We start from the raw sequence: 20,686 nt of genomic DNA, 5'->3' as shown, positions 1-20,686 counted from the left end.
CCCAACTCAGTCGTTCACCCGGGAGGGTTGCTGGCATCCTTGAAACACAATTTATGCTTCTTCTTGTCTAGGATTTGGCTTTCTCCACGTCTCTTTCATGATGCCTACCCCTGGAGCACCAGGCCAGGCCCAGCACCCCCGGGAGCAGGCATCATGCCCCCGGGTAAAAGCCCAGCGGCCCCTTATAGGGGCTCTTTGGACTCTGTCCTGGCGCCTTTGGCGCCAGGCTCATGTTGGACATCAGTCCTGGCGCCATAGGCGCCAGGCTCATAAAGGAAAGTGTTGGTGCACTTACCTGATTCAGACCATGCTGCATACTCACCTGATGCAGACCATGCTGCATGAAGACCCAAGCCAAATGAGGCTTAGGAGGGACTATTTTACTGAAGGGACTATTTTGTTACTTGGGTGGGGCTGTGGAAGAATACTTACCTAGGACTTCTTCCAAGGCTATTTAAGCCATGCCCGGACAGCCACACGTGCTTCGCGTTGTTCTGCATCCCAGCAGCTGAACGCTCACCGTGTCTGCTCCTGCACCTGGACTCCAGCCACGCCCACCTCGAACCTGGAACACCTGTAAGGAGAGAAGAGAAAGGTGAAAAACAAGAACTTATTCAAACTTCTTACCTGCATCCGGAATCTTCACGCCAGCATTCTTGAAGAAAGACTTCCATTTAAAAGCACTGCGTTGCTCGCTGCAGCGCCGCGCTTCCCTCACCTGTCCTCGAGACATCTCCCGGCTCCATCGCGGCTGTCAGCACCGGTCCCCACATCTCTGCACCTAGGGGAGAGAAGAAGAGACAAAAGGTGAGCAGAGGGAACACAGGAGGAAAGCCGAATTTTCAGCCATAATACTTACCGGCTTTTCTTGGTGAACCATTCCACATTTCGGGTCGGCGCCGCTTCGTTGGCAGGTACCGCACCCCGGCCCCTATGGGGAAAGGACAAAAGACATTACTGGGGAATTATAAAGACATTTAGAGGGGTCGCCCTCATCACTAACTCACCTGATTTTAGCATCGGCAATTTAACCCCTCAACGCATCGCCTTCGTTCTGCACCTGAAATAAAGGACAGATCACAGGTTAGGAAGACAACATAAAAAGAGGCTCACACTTGAACTTTTGAATCTTCATACTTACGGCGTATCGCTCAGAAAAGTCAAGTGGATTTTGCCAGCGCCATTCTGAAAACCAGTGAAGTAACTGGACGAACGCGCGCCCCTGCACCAGAATCAGGATGGAGAGTTCATCCTTCCAAACCATAAGCTGAGCTTAAACCGGGGGTTTTGGAGGAAGTCAGAGAAGAACGAAGGGGGAAAGAGGGGAGCAAGCACACTATTCTGCAGACAGTTAATCCCCTTTCTCATCTGCAGAAGGATATTCCTACGGGCCAGACAAGCAAGATTTGGGGGTCCTGTTCAATCCGTGGTCCGAGTTCTGCGCATCACGCTTGAAGAGGCCACAGCAACCCAGATTAGAGCAGCGCCTCCGTGGGAGCCAGGTGAGCGTTACAGTCTCCTTGATGTTTCCCGGAGGCAATGACTCCTGCAGGGAACTTCAGGGTTTCCTAGCCCTCACTCTGGTCTCTCGATGGGACGTCCTGCTCAAGTGAGTTCACCTACGCCCTGGAAGATCAACGCCTTCTCATGTCTCACCTTGCTCAGAGTGTGCCTCTATGCATCGCTTTTTATCTGTGTGGGGGGAGCAAATGGGTATCAGATGTATGTGAATAAGGTCAAGTGCCTGACTTCGCCCTGACCCGATTAATGGGACATATACAATGAGATATGTAAGAGTTAGCCTCTTTATTCTCAGTTGCCCTCTTCCTCGGCCCATTGTTTATGTAGAAAAGGGGGGGAGGAGTTGGGACATTGGAGAATTCAAAAAAATAGGATGGGGTATGGGCACGGAAAAGGGGGGCATACCGCGTCTCACCATCGGTTGTTTCACCCCCACTTCATAAATATCGCCTACCAAGGTGATCCTCCCACACTGGTCCAACCCCAGGGTCTGGATCCAAAGGCGATGGCTCTTCACCTGAGAGAGAGAGAGCTCGCCGGGGACTAGCAAGTGAGACACCCTTTAGTGTCTCACATCTCCCAAGTACCCTAAAAAGGTCAAACTTGCCTCAGCCATCACCATCAATTGCCCTACATCCCACAAGAGTACAAACCAACAACACCCCATGGTTCCCATACTTTCTACAGACAGGAACCTTGTCGAACCCAAGGCATACTCACCACACCCTACCAACTACACGGCACATACTACGCTACCAGCAACCAAGCTCGCGCAACTCAAGCCTCCGCCAGGCTCACTCGCCGTCAATACAAAGAGCCCCCCTCATCCCTCTCCAATGCACTCTCATTAACGCACACTCGCTCGCAGCACACGCTACAGAGGTCCGGGGCCTACTCACTAACCTTAACCTTGACCTTCTCGCCATTACAGAAACATGGCTTCACGGAACTTCAGGGCCTGCCATCTCCCTAACGCTTCTGCCAGGCTACACCATACACTGGCATGATCGACTGCACATGAAAGGTGGGGGTGTAGCGGTCATAGCCAAAGAATCTCTATCACTCAGACAAATAAACTCCCCGCTGGAAGGCAATGCTGACTCCATCTCCACTAAACTAGCCCTCTCCCCCAATTGCACTATTGCCACCCACATTGTTTACAAACCATCAGAACCATCTTCAGATTTCCAGGAAAATCTACTCCATCTACTTGGTAAGAATCTAAAAAACACCACCAAAACCATCTTACTGGGCGACCTAAACCTGACAGTTCATGACCCCAAAGATAAGCAAGCTAAATCACTCTCTAATGCCCGACGTGACATGGGATTCTTGCAAAGAGTTGCTAACCCAACCCACTCCAAACCCACTCCAAAGGGCGTATTCTAGGCTTGGTTGCAGACCATAATTGTTGCGCTGCCATCAGATCCAACACCCCATGTCCTTGGACGGACCACCACCTCATTCATTTCTCTATCCCCAAGTTCTCTAAAGCCACCAACCCTACCTCTCGCTCAGCACCTTCACTAGCCAGAAGCACCTGCAAACTAACCAAAGACAACCTCCTCCCATATCTGGAGGTTCCAGTCCTCAAGCCTCCTTTCTCTAACAACCCTTTGGTTCTAGCAGAAATGTACAACCTCACGCTCAAAAATGCAGTTTATACCATTCCTCCTCTAGAAATCTAGAAAGCCAAAGTTTCTAGGCACGCCAACTCGTGGTTCACATTGTAACTGCAAGAGCTACGAACCTGCAAACATATTGCGCTCACCAAATGGCAATCTAAACCCCATGACTCCACCAGAAATTAATTCAAAATATTGTCTTCACAATACAAAAAGGCCATTATTCTAGCCAAATCCACAGCATACAACAATAGAATAAAATGCCCAAGCAGAATCGAGAGAAACGTTTGCTATATTCACGGAATTAGCAACCCCGCCCACCAGCTCCCAATACATTGTCAAAGATGAATCCTGGTGCAACAGCATTCAAGCAGCCATGCTAAAAAAACTAGACCTCTTGCAGAGTAAAATTCAATTCCACCTTAATGCCTTGGCCAGCTCTTAGCCGCCCACCATAAACATCCATTCCCAGGACAAGACACTCTTCTCCTTCAGAGATGTCTCAGAATCCGAAGTAGTGGCCCTCCTTAAGCACTTAAAGCCTTCCAACTGCAAGGATGATATATGCCCTGCTAATATCATAAAAGACTGCTCTGACACACTAGCACCCTTCCTGACAGCATTTATAAATGCCTCCTTTGCCTCTGGCATTGTCCCACCTTGCCTTTAAGAGGTCTTGGTTCGTTCGCCCTCTCATAAAAAAACCTTGGCTAGATGCCTCCACCTCTAACAACTGCCGACACATCACCACCGTTCCATTTCTTCTAAAAATGCTCGACTAAGCTGCCAATTCCCAGATCCAGCACTTCCGGGAAACGAACAGCATCCTAGGAAAAAGGCAATCCGGTTTCAGCCCGGGCCATGGTACATAATCTGCCTTACTTGACTTAAAGAACCAATTAGCTGGAATCATGGACGAAGGCCAACCAGCTCTTCTCCTCCTCCTCGATTTATCTGCAGCTTTTGAACTTGTGGACCATAAGACCCTCTGCAGGCATCTCACAAACTCTGCCCAATTCACCCCTGAAGCCACTACCTGGATCATATCCTTCTTTGAAGGGAGAGCCACAAAGGTCTTCTCTGATCAGACCTGCACAGCACCCACCACCACACCATTCAATGCGGAGTCCCAGAGGGTTCTTGTACCTCACCCACACTGTACAATTTATTTATTAAACCTCTCTTCGACAAACTGGACGCTCTCGGCATAGGCTATACAAACTATGCTGACAACACTTAGGTCCTCCTCCTACTCTCTGGCTCCTACGAAAAAGATGCCGAAACACTGCACAAGACCTATGCTACCATCCATCCAAGCATGGATGACAGCCAACGGGCTCTGCCTCAATGGGGACAAAGCCAAAATCCTCCTAGTCGGTCCCAAGGAAACCCTCAATAAGCTCAATAGTCAATATGGCACATTCACTATTGACAACACAGCAAAATCACTGTCTCAACCGGAAGTAAAGACCCTGAGGGTCTACCTAGACTCAACACTCTCAATGACATGACAGGTTAGTGCCATTGCCTCCTCGGCCTCACAACAAAATTGATTAATGCAGTTAAACCTTACCTTTCCACCCAGAACTGTCTCTCAAAAGCAGGAGCTACCATAAGGGCAAAGCAAAGCTTGACTACTGCAACGTTCTATTTGCTGGCACCTCAGCCAAAAATCTCAAGGCAGCACATCTCCCATGCCAGGCACGCTGCATACTGGCTCCCTGTCAAAGAACTCATCAAATTCAAAACCCTAGCTATAACACACAAATGCCTCTCACTCAGAGCACCCCCTATCTTTCAGACAAAGTCATCAGAGCCAGCTCCTCCAGACCTATACGTTCACTATACTCCAACCAGCTGTACATCCCCACCTTCAAAGGGGCCAAAGCAGGCGGCTCTAACTTCCCGTTCTTAGCTCCTAAGCAATGGAATGCCCTCCCAAATTCCCTCAGGAATGAGACTTTGCACTTGTCATTCCGGCAAGTCCTCAAAACAAAGCTCTTCAACTACCCCATAACACTCCTTCCAAGGTACACCCAATACTTGTATCCTTGAATGTATTAGTTGTGTCTGGTTCCTCTGTAACCTTGAACTGTAGAGCCCTACCAGTCTGGTATCAAGTTCAATGTAACCAAGAACCACAGACAGGCTGTTCTTTTTTCTTTTTCAGGCTGTTCATTCTGTCTGACTCCAGTAACTAAGTAAGCCTTTCTAGTAACAGCGCCATAATGCCTCAGGACTGCTTTGTGCGATATATATATGGGATACATTACTCACCGTAATCGTATTTCTGATGCTTGTATCTGCTTAGATTCACATGCTGTGCATAGGCCGACATCTAGTGGAAGCTGCGGAGTATTACAGTTTGTTTTTCGAAAGTCGAAAATGGGCGTCGACACAGGCGTGCCAGTAATACTATCCCTAGTGTGACGTCCACTGTACCCAAGATCCCTCACGCGTGTAGGATCCTCAGATTGTATTTTTTCTGACATGAGGAAGCATGAGGAGTAGCGTGAGTACAGATAATCCAAGCAGATAGATAGAAAGGTAAGACTACAAGCAATCATGTGCCTTCTCTCGGAGGGGAGGAAGGGTGGGTCGCATGTGAATCTAAGCAGATACAAGCATCAGAAATACGATTACGGTGAGTAATGTATCCCTTCTGAGGCTTGTGGAATCTGCTTAGATCACATGCTGTGCATAGATTAGCGAGCAGTACCAGAAGAAGGAGGTGGGATGTGAGAAGGGTCATGAGCAAACAGATGTCTTAGAACCGCTTGTCCCACTTGTGTATCTGTCTTGGAATGAGTGTCAATGCAGTAATGCTGAGTAAAAGTGTGAATAGAGCTCCAAGTAGCCGCTTTGCAAATGGTGTCGAGGGGAACATATGCAATGAAAGCCAGAGTGGCACCAATGCCTCTAGTAGAGTGGGCCCTTGGCGTAAAAGGCAGAGTCTTTTCAGAAAGAGAGTAACACAGCTGTATACAGTTGATAATCCACTTCGAGATAGCGCCCTTAGAGACGCGATCCCCCTCTCTGCCTGTAGCTACGGAGACAAACAGTTGATCTGTTTTCCTTAGCGGTCTGGTTTTATTTACATAGTATAGGACCGCCCTACGCACATCTAGGGTGTGTAGTTTCACCTCAGCCGAGCTTTGCGGGTTCTGGAAGAAAGCCGGAAGCTCGATGGACTGGTTTACATGGAACTTGGATATGAATTTAGGTGAGAACCTAGGGTGTGTGCGTAAAACCAGTTTGTCCTTGTGGATAGTAAAGAAAGGATCCTGCACTGACAGAGCCTGAATTTCACTGACCCTTCTTATGGAGGTAATGGCTACTAAGAAGGCCGTTTTATAAGTCAGGTGTTTGAGACTACTTTTATGCATGGGTTCGAATGGGGGTCCCATGAGCTTAGCTAGCACCACGTTGAGGTCCCATCCTGGCGGTGGGTTCGAAATAGGAGGGTGAAGTCTCTTTACTCCTTCCATGAAGGCTTTAACCACTGGTACTTTCCACCACGAGACCTTGTTATGGGATGTGGTGTAAGCCGAGAGGGCTGCCAGGTGTACTTTCAGCGAGTTAAAAACCAACCCTGCATCCAGCAGGTGGAGCATGTATGTCACAACGTTGGAAGGAGTGCAATCAACCGGGTTGATTTGTTTATTCTGGCACCAGATAACGAATCTTTTCCACTTATCAAAGTAACAGTGCCTTGTATTTGGTTTCCTGGACTCCTTTAGAATGTCCATACACCTTTGTGGTAATTTGAGATGTCCAAACTCTATGACTTCAGGAGCCATGCTGCTAGGTTCATAGAGTTGGGTTCCTGATGCACTGTTTGACCCTGTTGCTGGGACAGTAGGTTGTACCAGGCTGGGAGTCTGATGGGTTCGCACACCGCCATCCTGCGTAGGTGTGGAAACCATGGTTGTCTCGCCCACATGGGAGCAACTAGGATGAGCGTCATCGATTCCGTGTTCATCTTGTACACCACCTTCCTGATGAGAGGAGTTGGTGGAAAAGCGTACGCAAACATCCCTGACCAGTTCATCCACAGGGCATTCCCTTGGGAGTCCGGCTGGGGGAACCTGGATGCAAATCCTGGGCATTGTTTGTTTTCGCTTGTGGCGAATAGGTCTATAGTGGGGAAACCCCACTGAGAGAAGAGATCTTCTACTACGTCTCTGTGAAGGACCCATTCGTGTTCTTCTGGGAGGGAGTCTCTGCTTAGAGTATCCGCTAGGGAATTGAGCTCCCCTGGAACATGTTGCGATGACAGGAAGATGTTCCGTCTGAGTGCCCATATCCATATTTTCTGGGCAAGCTTGGACAGATTTGGCGAACGAGTCCCCCCTTGCTTGTTCAGATAGAACATGGCTGTCGTGCTGTCTGTCCTGATCTGCACCGACAAGTTCAGTAGATGGGGCTCGAACGCCTTTAGCGCTCGGAATACTGCCAGAAGCTCTAGCAGATTGATGTGGTTCTTGGCTACTGAGTGAGACCAGAGACCCTGAGCTGTGTGGTGGAGATGGTGAGCTCCCCACCCAGTCAGGCATGCATCTGTAGTCACCACGGCTTGTACTTCGGGATCGTAAAAGGGTTTCCCCTTTGCGAGATTCTCTCTTGTCCACCAGTGTAGGCTCTGTACGAGTGTTGGCGAAACGACCACTAGATCGTCCCAATGACCACTTGCCTGAGACCACTGTTTCGCCAACCATTCCTGCATGGGACGCATGCGCAGACGCGCGTGGGGGACCAGGTAAATGCATGACGCCATCATGCCCAGTAACCGCATAGCTTTGCGTACTGTTATCTGTTGACCTGACTGATAATGCGGAATTTGCAGAAGTATATTCCGAATTCTCTCTTCCGAAGGGAAGGTCAATCCTTTCTGAGTATCTAGGATAGCTCCTAGAAACTGTTTTGAGGTGCTTGGCACCAGACTTGACTTTTTCTCGTTGATGGAGAAGCCTAATTCGTGGAGGAGGTCGATAGTCCTCTGAATGTTTGACCTGCAAATTCCTGGGGTTTCCCCCGTTATGAGCCAGTCGTCCAGATAAGGGTACACCGGGATTGCTTCCCTGCGTAGGTGTGCAGCCGCCACCGCCAGTACCTTGGTGAATACCCTTGGTGCTGAAGCTATCCCGAAGGGCAGTACCTTGAATTGGTAGTGGCGACTGTCTACCTTGAAGCGCAAGTACTTTCTGTGCGCTGGGAGCATGGAAATATGAAAATAAGCATCTTTCATATCCAGGGTTGCCATGTAATCCCCCTTTTTTAGGAGGGGGATTACCTCTTGTAGCGTGGTCATACGGAATTTTTGGGGCTTGACATACTTGTTGGCAGGCCGTAAGTCCAATACTGGGCGCATTGTCAAATCTTTCTTTGGCACAAGGAAGTAAGTTGAATAGATACCCTTGTTTACCTGGTGTCCTGGGACGAGTTCTATCGCGTCCTTTTCTAGCAGAATGGCGATCTCCTCGAGAAGGATCCTTTGATGCTCTAGGGAGTGCACTCTTTGTCGTGGAGGATGGTTCCGGGGACGCTGCAGTAGTTCTATACAATATCCTGCGGATACTGTTGACAGCACCCATCTGTCTGAGGTGATCCCTTCCCAAGCCTGGGTGAAGGTGGAAATGCGTCCCCCTACTGGGGTTGCGTGGCAAGGGACCCTGAACTGAGCGTCACTGTTTTGGTGGAGGCGTGCCACCTCCCTTGTTGGGGCTGCCTCTGCCTCTTCCACGACCTCTCTTGTTACCCTTGCCGTAACTCTGGGTAGACTGCTGGTTGTTATTCCATTGTGTACCCTGTCCCTGGGCATAGTTGCCTCTTTGTGAATTTTGGCCGCGTGGGCGACGAAAATTACTGTTCCCCCTCTGGTTAGGGGGTTTGTTGGTAAGCTGGCCAAGGGATTTGAGAGTCTCATATTCATCTTTGGCATTTTTAAGTGCGTCTTCGACCGCTTTCCCAAACAATAGGTCGGGTTCCACTGGCTTGTCTATTAAAGAAGCCTGGGTTTCTGTCTTGAATCCCGACTGCCGTAACCACGCATGTCTCTTGATAACAGTACCTTCTGCTATCAATCTCCCTGCGTTGTCAGCGGCGTCGAAAGTTGCTTTTAAAATGCAACCAGACACGGCTCTCCCCTCTGCCGAGATCCGAGCCAGCTGGCCCTTTAACGGTTCTGGAGCAGAGGCAATGAGCGCCGCGACTTCTTCCCATTGATGGCAATTGTAACTAGCCAACAGGGTGGTGGAATTCGCAATCCTTGCCTGGTAGGCGGACGTTGAGGCTACCTTCCTGCCAAACCCGTAAAGTTTTTTGCTCTCCTTGTCGGGAGGAGCTTCTGATGAAGATAAGGGCGTGCCAGCCCTTTTTCTAGTGTTGGTAACCACTAGGGAATCTGGTTTAAGATGTCCCCTTATATACAGAGGGTCAGACTGGGCTGCCCGGAAAATCTTTTCAATTCTGGGGTTGACAGCTCTGGTGAGGTTCGGATTCACCAGGGAAGGATCTATTCTTCGTTGGATGGATTTGAGGATAGGGATGGTCTGAGCGATCGGTGTTCTCTCTCCTACAAACTCCTCCGCGAAGTCCCTTTCCTCCTGTACACCGTGGGTGTCGATGTGGAAGTGTTCCGCTGCTCGAGCGAGAACCTCGTTAAGGAGGGGCTGGTTATCAACTGGAGAGTCAGTAACTGGGGCTTCGCTTTGTACTGGGGAATCTACTCTGTAAATTTCCTGCTCATATTCTCCCTCCTCCAGGTCCTCATCCTCTGCATAGTAATCTGTCCCGGTTTGTTCTTTCATAATTTCAAACTCATGGTCCTCTTCAGGGAAAACTTGTCCCTGGTAACTGGGGAGTGGAGTAGAATATGGAGTGGAGTAAGGCTGAACCTCGAAGGGTTCAGGTCTTTCGAACCGGGGCTTTTTACTTAGCGGGATAGGATCGGAGGAGCCTGAGGGTGTGGCCCCTTGAGGGTTATATGAAAGAAAGTGTTCTGGGTTCTTATCATAAAAATCAGCCAAGGAAGACATCCTAGACATAACCCTGTCTATGTCTTCACTGGACCATTCCCTGGAACAGGGTGAGAGGATGGCTTTACAGGGGTGGAAGGCTGTGCTTTCCGCTGTTTCCCCCCCTCCCCGTGCGTGGAAAAATGTTTTCCCTGTCCCTTGGGGGCCCCAGAGACTTTCGACGCCTGGCGCCGAGGGTCTGGAGAGGTATCTGTGTGCTTCGGGCGTGGGGCCTCACTGGTGTTAACCGCGGTCTCGGTATCTTGGAGCGCGGCTTGGGGGTGGAAGTCGTCTTCGTCTCCCGACGATCGAACTTCCGTTAATGTGTGTAGCGAGGCACTCTTGGCAAGAGTGGATGATTGCCTTGCGTCGTGAGGTGATCTCGATCGAGAGCGCCCAGAGGACACCGAGTCGGACCGTTCTTTTTGTGCCTCTTTCCGGGAAGTCGACGTCGTCGAGGTCCGGTTGGTCTTAGTGTGTTTAGTGTGTGTTAGTTGTGTAGCGCTTGCGTCGCCGGGGGTCTTCCCCATAGCCGCCCTGCCGGACGACCTTCCGAGGTCGGGGACCTGCGCTCGCCGGCTGTCTTTCGACGCCGTAATGCCCTCGCCGTCCGAAAGTACGGCGTCGCTGCCATCGCTGAAGGCGCCCTCCGCTGCCATGGCCTCCTGCCTGGCGTGGTGGGCCCAACGCTTTGTCGAACGGTCCTTAAGTGTCTTAGGTTTAAACCTACTACACGCTCTGCAGTTCGCTTCGGGGTGATCCCTCGGCAAGCAGAGATTGCACGTGGCGTGCCTGTCGACCCAAGGGTATTTGCGATTGCACTTGGGGCAGAGTTGAAAAGGGGTACCCTCCATACGCACCTTAAGGCAGCGGGCTGCTAAGTGTAGGAATATATAAAATGTAACTATATATCAAGAGTGAAGAGTATGTACCACCCCCCACTCTCCCTACTTGTAAGGGCCGAGGCCAGCGGCCTACTAGGCCCGGGCCGAGGCCAGCGGCCTTCCGAGGCCCAGATCCGTCGTGCAGCAGTCGACGGTCGATGACTTCTCCAGCCGTCGTCGAGGTTGAGGGTCGACGTTGGGGTGGGGAAGGGAATGAATAAGAATTATAATTATAATAACAGCAAAAGTATGGCTAAGGCCAGGGAACTCCGCAAGATGCTTCCGACCAGTATGGCGGAAAAAAACAATCTGAGGATCCTACACGCGTGAGGGATCTTGGGTACAGTGGACGTCACACTAGGGATAGTATTACTGGCACGCCTGTGTCGACGCCCATTTTCGACTTTCGAAAAACAAACTGTAATACTCCGCAGCTTCCACTAGATGTCGGCCTATGCACAGCATGTGATCTAAGCAGATTCCACAAGCCTCAGAAATATATATATGATACATTACTCACCGTAATCGTATTTGAGAGCTCCAGATTATACTCAGGCCTTCTTAGTCTAGACTGATGATTTCAACACAGGGATAGGAGCAGTCTTGAGTAAATTTGATAGCAAAGGCAGGGAGCACCCCACCTGCTTTATTAGTAGAAAACTAAAAGAAAGGGAAACCAGGTGGGCTGCAATTGAAAGTGAATGTTTTTCTATTGTATGGGCCCTGAAGAAATTCAGACGATACCTATATGGAACTACCTTCAGGATTCAAATTGACCACCAACCCTTAAGGTGGCTGATGCAGATGAAAGGAGAAAACCCAAAATTACCCAGGTGGCCCAGAAGCCTACACAGCTTTGACTTCACTATTAAGTACTGGTCAGGTATCCAACATAAGAATGCTGACGATTTCTCCAGAAAGTATCAAGAGATTCATCCAGGAGTGGATTAGATCCTCCTGTCCCTAGTCTGCGGGGGGACGAGTGTTAGGGAGATTTATCATTTTTATGCTTCATCCCCTCTCCTAGTGAGACCTCCAGCACTTTTTGCTGGACTTCTGGGCCTTTTTTTTTTAATCCTGAATGAGTGGAGCCTTTTTAAACTCCTTCATTCTTACGGCCTCTGTCTTTTGGAACTCTTATTTGTATTGTACCTATCCCTATGGAGTCTATTTTCCACCATAACTCTTAAAGGCACCTGCATTTTACTATTGCAACACACAGCTCCTTATGGGCAGTGTTGCAGGGGACCCTTAGGGTCCTCCTTTGAGATTATTTTTCTTTATCCCAGAGTAACTACAGTTCTTAGTATCTCTCCTAAAACATTATAGTCTGAGATTGGCACACACCACCTTATGTGGAGTGGCAAAGGGATACCTAGTATCCCCCCATCTCTCTGCTCCTGTGACTTTTTAGTCACATAGACAATCTTCTAGTTATGGCTGATGGCAGCGGACATGTTCTACCAACTATTGTGTAATTATTTTAATGCAGGCTATGACCATAGCCCCGGTAGTGCACAATAGGAGCACCCACGTACCAACTTGGGGCCTCTGTTCTTTTTTCGCCATTACTAGCATGGTTGCTCTTTGTCAGCCCTTCCTCAACCATTCTGGGAGGGGGAGGCCTGTGTGTGTGTGCGTGTTTTGCCTTTGGTGGGAACCCTTGGGTGATCCTGCCTAGGCTCCAGGGTGTCTGGGCAGGCAGGAGGTAGGGGAGGAGTTTTCCATCACCCTGTCCTTTGTCTGCCAGAGTGCCTGAATGGGACCGTCTCCCAATGGTGGTCTGGGTGTCCCGATTGGACAGCCAAAGGCCCATTTGTGTAAACTGCAGAGGAGTGAGTGCAGGAACTGTATAAAAGGTGAGGCCTCTGGAGTGAAAAGCAAGTCGACCACTGGAAGCTGAAGTAAACGATGAAGAAGACCAGAGTGTCTGCAGACCCTTTGCAAAACCGTGAAGTGACCACTGCTGTCCTGACTCTGTTTTCTGTGCGACAGAGGAACTATGAAGAGGACGACTCTTTCCCTTTGACTGTTTGGAACAACCAGTTCCAAGACCAACTTTGATTTGAGTCATCACCCGAGGTCCTGCGTGTTTTCAGGGCTGCAGAACCCCAATACCAGGAGACCTGCTGCCCATTTTGAGTGCATCGTAGTGGAAAGGCTGAATCCGTCCCAGTCTTTGCTGAGCCCTCAAGGACACTCCAGAGACACAATTCAACTCGTCCATACCCCCTCATCACAGTGTGGGAGTGCAGGAACCGAAGATGATTTACTGGCCAAATTGCGTCCTCCGTTGGTGCTGAAGAAAAGGCACCAAAACTGCAGAGTGACCCCAAGAGGTTGAAGCAAGCCGTGCCAGAGGCCCTCCCTAGAGACTGCTGCTGAGAGATCCCGGTCATTGTCCTGCGTTTCACCATTAGACTAAGATTCCGGAGGTCCGGTCCAGAGCTGCAACATCGCGGAGCATCCACCATGAATGTTTTCTTCAAACCAAAGGTACTGTGGGGGAAAAGTATTGCTTGCCTTATTCCAGAAAGACGCTCCAGAGAATTGGAGTGCACAAAGAGGTGTTCAGGGCAACCCCATTTTATCTCTGACTCAAGCCGCTGCTTGTGTCCCTTTAGCGAGTCCTTTAACAGGGTCTCCAACATTGGGTAAGCCTTCTTGTATCTTCCTTCCTAGAGACTCGAAAGTATCCACAGCAGACTTCTGCTACTTTTGAAGACTTTAAGCCTCTCCAAACTGCCTTTTAATTAGGGTTGCGTTTTAGACTTGAAAAGACTTGCTCTGCAGGGAAACCGCCTCTAGAACCTGAAGCTCCATTAGGATAACACTAACTAACCATTTTACTTCCCAAAAATCACTATCTTATATGTGTATGCTGACTAAATGCAATTACTGTATTACTATGTGGGAGCGTGTTATTACCGATAATACGGTAGACCTGTCAAACTCCTGTACAATTGTGCGCGTTCAGGAACTACCAACTAAGAAGTGGCCTTTTGAAAGAATTGTAAAGTATATCCATGTGTGTTGGTTTATTGTGCTAACCATTCAACAGTGACTTTTGTGTAAATATAATATATCTATATTTTAATTTTAATTCCATAGTAATCGTCAACTGAGCAGGTCGGGAGCGGTCTCAGATCCTGACACCCTGCCATTGCATGCTCTCAGGTTTAGAGACACCCACACCCGAACTGCTTCAGAGACATTAAATCTGGGATTTCTCATGCCACACCTTCATCATCTAATAGGCCCATAGTTGCCTCCAGAGGTTCAAATTGGAGATTCTGCTTACCTGCCACAATGACCAATGGATTTTTTTGTGTGTTTATCTTTCCATCTTTCAATGCAATATTTTGTACTGCCATTTGTTGTAAACCATTCCCCCGATTTTTCCTGTTATATAGATGTTGAAGTAACAATTCAGTGCCATCGCTAAATTCTATATGCAGTGCATGCAGCTCTGCGCTACAGCACTCCACTACTTTCAGTGAGAGATTCATGGAGGAATCTACACAGATTGCCATGCCTCCACTTGGTCGTCCCCAGTGCCCTTTAACCACCGGGATATAACAGGCGTATCCCTGAAAAGGAATTGTTGCTGTGGCTCAGGTTTCCTGTAACATATAATCTAGTATGATCTTATAAAATCGGATCATACTACATATGAGATCCGGAATTGTATCGTCCAGAATACCCTTGACCAACGCAGCAATGTTCCAAGAGAGAAAATGCACTTTGAGAGCGGCAGTCAGTATTTCTCCTGCTGCTCACAAGGTGCGCATTTGGTCATCAACTACCTCCAAGCTGTTTCCCCTTCATTCACTGATGTGGGGACTAGAGGATCTATCCTTTTAAACTACTCCCATGGCCCACTACCTGTCAGGCTGACTGTGCTTGACACATGCCATTGAATTCTCATATGAGATAGCTTCTGGGTGTGCTCTTAATTCTATGCTTACAACCTCGGATGGATAAGATCTATACTGTAGCTTAAGTAGCACCTCTGAAAGTTGACCACTACTGATCTCAGCCCAATAAAATACTTAATGGGATCATTTCATACGGAGGAACAAATCCAATCCCCTATGTCATCTCAGTTCACGGAGCAGCAACCCCTCGTGTCTGATCTAGTGGATTGTCTTATTCGAGACAGAGCAGCTTTTGGCTCTCTGGTATCTTTGCCTAATTTGGGTGTATTCACCATGAAGACAAAGTAGCTATTATTTTTTTTTAGGGAAAGCATAATCAGCTTTATTAGCCCTTTTCCTTACATTTTGTTCTTCATCTACACTTTTAGCTGGGGGCATATTGATACCTGGCAACTTCCTGTGGGCCTTGCATTATCTAAATTACGTGGAATGAGATTGATTTCCTTCCTTCTCGCTGGGGGATTCTTGCAGAGTGTTTTTCTTTTGCTTTATTGACAAGTGTATCCTGCGAGCCAACTTGTGTCCCCCGAGCTTGCCTTTCCCTCGATATAGTTGTGCTAGGCATGTCGCTACTTTGGTTAGGGGCAGATGGCCTCCCTTTTGGTTCATGTGAGGGTTTAACATACTTTATATCTACATTGGTGATTAGTTCTTTCGTCATCGCAAGATCTATTAGTAGGATTTTAATTAGGGCCATCAAATCATATTGCCGGCTGGAGATTGCTAGAACACATACATGCAATAGATACCCTTGAGGTACCGCCAGTTGTATCCTCTGTAACCTCTTCATCAGTTGATTTTACTGAGGTGGCACACGTCTCCTTTCTTTGAGGGCTGGTTGCAACCAGTCTCTCGTCTCCATATTGCAGTCCCTCACTTATGTCGTCTATGGGTTCTACCTCAAACCTTATTGAAATTGTAACAGTTGGGATGGCATTCTGTCACGTCTCAGATAGTGTGTGTTTGAGTGGGCGCTGCAATTATATCACAGCAGGTGAGGTCACTGGTCTTAGTTCTATGAATTTCAACTGGCATGCTGAAAATTCCCTTCCTGTTTGATCATCAGGCTTGGCTATTTGGAAAGCTGGTAGGGGGTCCCCTAGATTAGCAGGCAAAGGCAGAAGCAACTGTTTGCTGTATTGTGTATTCCTAGCATCAGCTAAAACATTTTATGGGATTGAACATTTATGTTGTAATCCGATAATCACTGTAGACTGAAAAGTCAGATGAGACTTGGGTTTTATTTGTGCATTCTAATAATGCACAAATTCTAATTGTTGCAAAAATCCCTGTAGAAGGTACTGAAGATGCACATTTCCTAAATGTACTCAGAACATTAATGTGACTTTTCATAATCCGTCTTTCTTTTAAAATTGTCCACTAAATGACCCAACAATGACAGCTCTTTCGTGGACACTAAACACATCAGCACAAGCCACTGAAGCAGCATGCAACATACGGATTGAAAGAACAGCAATTCCCTTAACAGCATGGATTTTTTCATACAGATTTTAGATTTAGCGGTTTTACCATAGTACAATCCCAAGTGCTCTGAATTAACAAGTGCAGAAAACAGGAAAAGTACAAAGAAATAGAATGAATAAAAAGGTTCTTGCAGAACAAAAACAAGTCAAGATAATAGCACATGTGGATACAGTACATACTTACAGTGATCGTTTTAGCATCAAGCTCCGTAAAATAGAAGTTACCACCTTCGAAGTCCTCATTTAAATATAAGATTGCACTGAAATAAATGAATATTAATATGAAATGTACATACAACTAAAACATAGCATTAATTAACAATCAGGAATCCATGCTTAAGGGCAACCTGTTCTGGTCACTAAAATGCAGGACTAGACATTGACCTTCCAGAGTCAATAAGTTGTCTTATAATGCAATTCAATTTGATACATTTGTTGGGATTCTTTCATCTTTGCAATGCAAAACTATCTTGAATTTCAAGTGTTTTGTGATTCACTAAATATAAAAGGTGCAAAGTGCTAAGTGTTTCCCTGAGAAGGCTGGGCCGTTAACTGCAATGGGATACCTAAAGTAAATGGCAACTAATTCCTTATAATCAAAGAGTCATGTTTCAGTTTCAATGAGGTTAGACACCACTTCAGCCCATCACTACCCATTACTAGCAGCTGACATACCCAAACACACAACACCTCATCATGGCAAATAGTACTTGCAGTGTGATTAATGCTGTAAAGATAAAGATAATCCTCTGCCATCACCCTAGGAGAGCCGCTCACTTCTCTGACGCAGCTACCTCATGGATCAGCTCCTTCCTGGCAAATAGATCCACGAGGGTCTTCTCTCCTTTAGCCACGGCGGACCCAGCACGTGTCCCTTGCGGAGTCCCACAAGGCTCTTGTGTATCGCCCACGTTGTACAACGTGTTTACCAAACCGCTCTTCAATATCCTTGACTATCTGGGTGTCTCCTACACAAACTATGCAGACAACACCCAGATACTCATTCTGTTTACTGGCGACTATGTAACCGATGTCAACACACTTAACTCAGTCTACTCGGTCATCCAGGCCTGGATGGCACACCATGGGATCTGCCTTAATGATGAGAAAACTGAGTTACTCATCCTTGGCTCTCAGTCCAAACTCATGAAACTTGGCCCCAAATATAACTCCTTCATTATTGATGGAAACATTATTAAAGTCACCAATGTCACGAAAACCCTTGGATTTTACCTAGATTCCACTCTCTCGCTTAATAGGCAAACCAACTCTGTAGTTTCAGCATCTTCATACACGTGTAAACTCATCACAGCTTGTCGCCCCTTCCTGACAACGGGCTACTGCCTGATTTTAGCTAGAACCCTCATGCCCAAAATTGACTATTGCAACACCCTTTACTTAGGGACTAGTCAAAGGAACCTGGATAAACTTCAGGTTACCCAGAACAATGCCATTAGGGCTGCTCTTAACATACCCAGGCGCTCCCACATCTCCTCTACCAGGCGTAACCTACACTGGCTACCCATTACACTTCGTATCTCACTCAAAGCACTTGTTCCCACCTACAAGGCACAAAATAATGCTGCTCCTACTTACCTGTCCACACGCTTCACACAACACATGGCATCTAGACCCTTAAGAGCTGCAAAGGCGCACACACTAACCATTCCCAGATTCAAGCTTCAGACAGCTAGAGGCGCGAGTTTCCCAGTCCTGGCTGCCAAGCTGTGGAACTCTCTACCCAATGATCTTAGGAATGTGCCAGCCTTACAATCCTTCAAAAACAGAACTAAACGTTGGCTGAACGAACAGGATGCTCTGGCTTCCTCTGTGTAACTTTGGCAGGGGTCACTGCATGCAGGCTACACACTGTATATACTGTACTGATGACCTTTCTGCCATTCCGTGTAATATTTCTGATGCATGTTTTTTCTTAATGTAAATGTTTATACAATGTAATTTTGAACCTATCTATGTGACTAACTATCTTTCCAAACATGCGCCCTGATGCCCGTGGGCATGGTGCGCAATACAAATAAACAAATACAAAGGAATATATGTTGTACTATGCAATGATATGTAATATAGTCATGATTAATGTAATCCAATGCTGTTGTAATAAGACCCATAAAATGATGTAATGTGTATAATGCACCATTATGTTTTAATGGAATCACCCTAAAATCTAGTGAACACCTTTAAACTTGCTGTAATGCAATACCAATGGGACTTGTAGGAGAGGTTGTGAGCTAAATAATTAGTGCAGCATATGCTGTGTGCACTGTAGCACATTAGCACTAACATTTACTATTGGGAACACCAAGGGGGTGACATTGGATCCTAACATATAATATAGGGGTGAATGGAGTGGCACAGATATTTTAGGCCACAGGCTCTGAGTTTACTGTGTAGTACAGCAGGTGCACAAACATCGCTGACTGACCCTAGCCAGTTTCAGGAAAAACAGGAAAAAAAATTGACAGCTGACACCAGTATTTTGTAAGTCAGCGCGTGCAGCGCAATTGGCCTCGAGAATAGATGTTAATTGTCCTGAGCAGGAAGCGGAAGGAAAAATAATCAACATTAAGGGAAGATGTTATGCCGAATACTGTTCAAAGGCTGGACAGCTAAACAAGAGAAATCAGACGGGGCACGACAAGTGCTAGAAAGTTCTTGCACGTGGTAAAACAGATGACAGCCGACGCCATGAAAGAGGCTTGAAAATGGTAAAGGGAATATATGGGGACATAGCTTAAGAGGCAGTTCAAACTGAAAGGCTTAAAAGAGGGAGAAATGAGGGGTGGCTTATGCTGGGCTTGCTAGTGCGTCCTGGTCGATTTTTCTGGCGTTCTATGGTGTTCCTGAGTTCTGCTGGTTCTTTCTAGGTTGCTGGCTGGCTGAAAGGAGGTGCAACCCTGCATAGCTGTCTCTGGAGACCGGTGTAGCTGCAGAAGAGAGTTCCGCAGTTCAAATTGGGGGAAGTGTCCTGGTAGAGGCGGGCTGATCGTACGTGGCAGCAACAGGGCCTGATGAGTCAAGGGCATGCTGATCAAATAGGTTGTCAATCAATTAGGACCCCCTTCTGCAGGGTGTTAGAATTGACAAACTGTCAGACTGGACACAGAAGCCAGAACTTTTTTAATCCTTCTGGTACCAAAGGATTAACAAAGTTGCCAGAATCCAAAGTATTCGCTGGCGGTTGTTTCCTTCATGCAGAGGGGGTCAGAATCTCAGAATCACTAATCTTACAATCTCATAATCTTGCTAATACCCCAACGTTAGCTAAGGGTAGGGGAGTAAATGAGAACAAACTGTATTCAGAATGAATATGCTTTCATAGCCCAAGTGCCAGCTAGGATGTTTCAGGGCAGAGGGGAATCGCTTACGTTTGAAATGCTATGCTGATTCAATGTAATATTTATTAACGCAGAGTGCGTTTTCCTGCTTTCTCACATGCACTCATGTAATGATTATTGATGCACTCAATGTAATGATTATTGATGCAGTGTGCGTTTTCCTAACTGATAGAAACGGAATATACGTGTCTGTTTGTCTTTGGGTTGCACCTAGAGGTAAAAAACACACATACAACAAAGTGCACAGTTCATGATCTGTAGATGTCTAGCTAAGATTCTGCGGTATAGTGTACAATTGTGGCAAAAATGAACGTTTTAGGAATGATCCTAACTACCCAAGCACTCTGAAAATGGGCTCCTAACATGTCAGTTAGTAGGCCCTTCAAATCATCAATTATGATCCTCAAATACTACTGTATGGCCCATCAAATACATCCCATACAGATACATTGTCCCTTTCTGCTTTTCATCAGCCGCCTCTAAACGACTCAAACAGTCCAAGTGGCTTTCTATATGCCAATAAAGAGCTTCTTCTAAATGCTTACAGATGGATCCTTGCATGCATTCTGCATAGGTTTACTGTGATGTTATGATATAGAAGCCTTATTAAGCACTACTGGCCTCCATAGAGCAGCTTCTGTGTACGGTTTTAAAGAAAAAGGAGTCGTAGGTCTACTGGTATAACTCAAAATGCAAGAGTACTTCTGAAAAACGTAACTGGGTCACAGACAGTGGGCATGGTAAATGCTGCACAGCCCTTACAAATCTTGTGTAATTGGTAGCAGAACGAAATATGCAGCTATTCTGCTGCATTTTAATGTAATGCAGCGTATATCTGTTCATACATGTTAGGAACGATTTT

General features: G+C 47.1%; 1 protein-coding gene across 1 annotated transcript in view; it reads right to left on the bottom strand.

The window, feature by feature from the left end:
• P3H1 (prolyl 3-hydroxylase 1) overlaps positions 1–20,686 on the bottom strand; it is a 471,788-nt gene that overhangs the window by 62,326 nt on the left and 388,776 nt on the right. Inside the window, exon 13 of the mRNA XM_069610462.1 lies at positions 16,653–16,728. Within this exon, the coding sequence (XP_069466563.1) occupies positions 16,653–16,728 (76 nt within the window). The remainder of the gene's footprint in view (positions 1–16,652; positions 16,729–20,686) is intronic.

This window comes from Ambystoma mexicanum, chromosome 8 (genome assembly GCF_040938575.1).
Source record: "Ambystoma mexicanum isolate Mex_15411 chromosome 8, UKY_AmexF1_1, whole genome shotgun sequence".
Taxonomy (NCBI): domain Eukaryota; kingdom Metazoa; phylum Chordata; class Amphibia; order Caudata; family Ambystomatidae; genus Ambystoma; species Ambystoma mexicanum.
The sequence above is the reverse complement of the archived record's forward strand: the minus strand, read 5'-3'. Positions and strand labels throughout refer to the sequence as shown.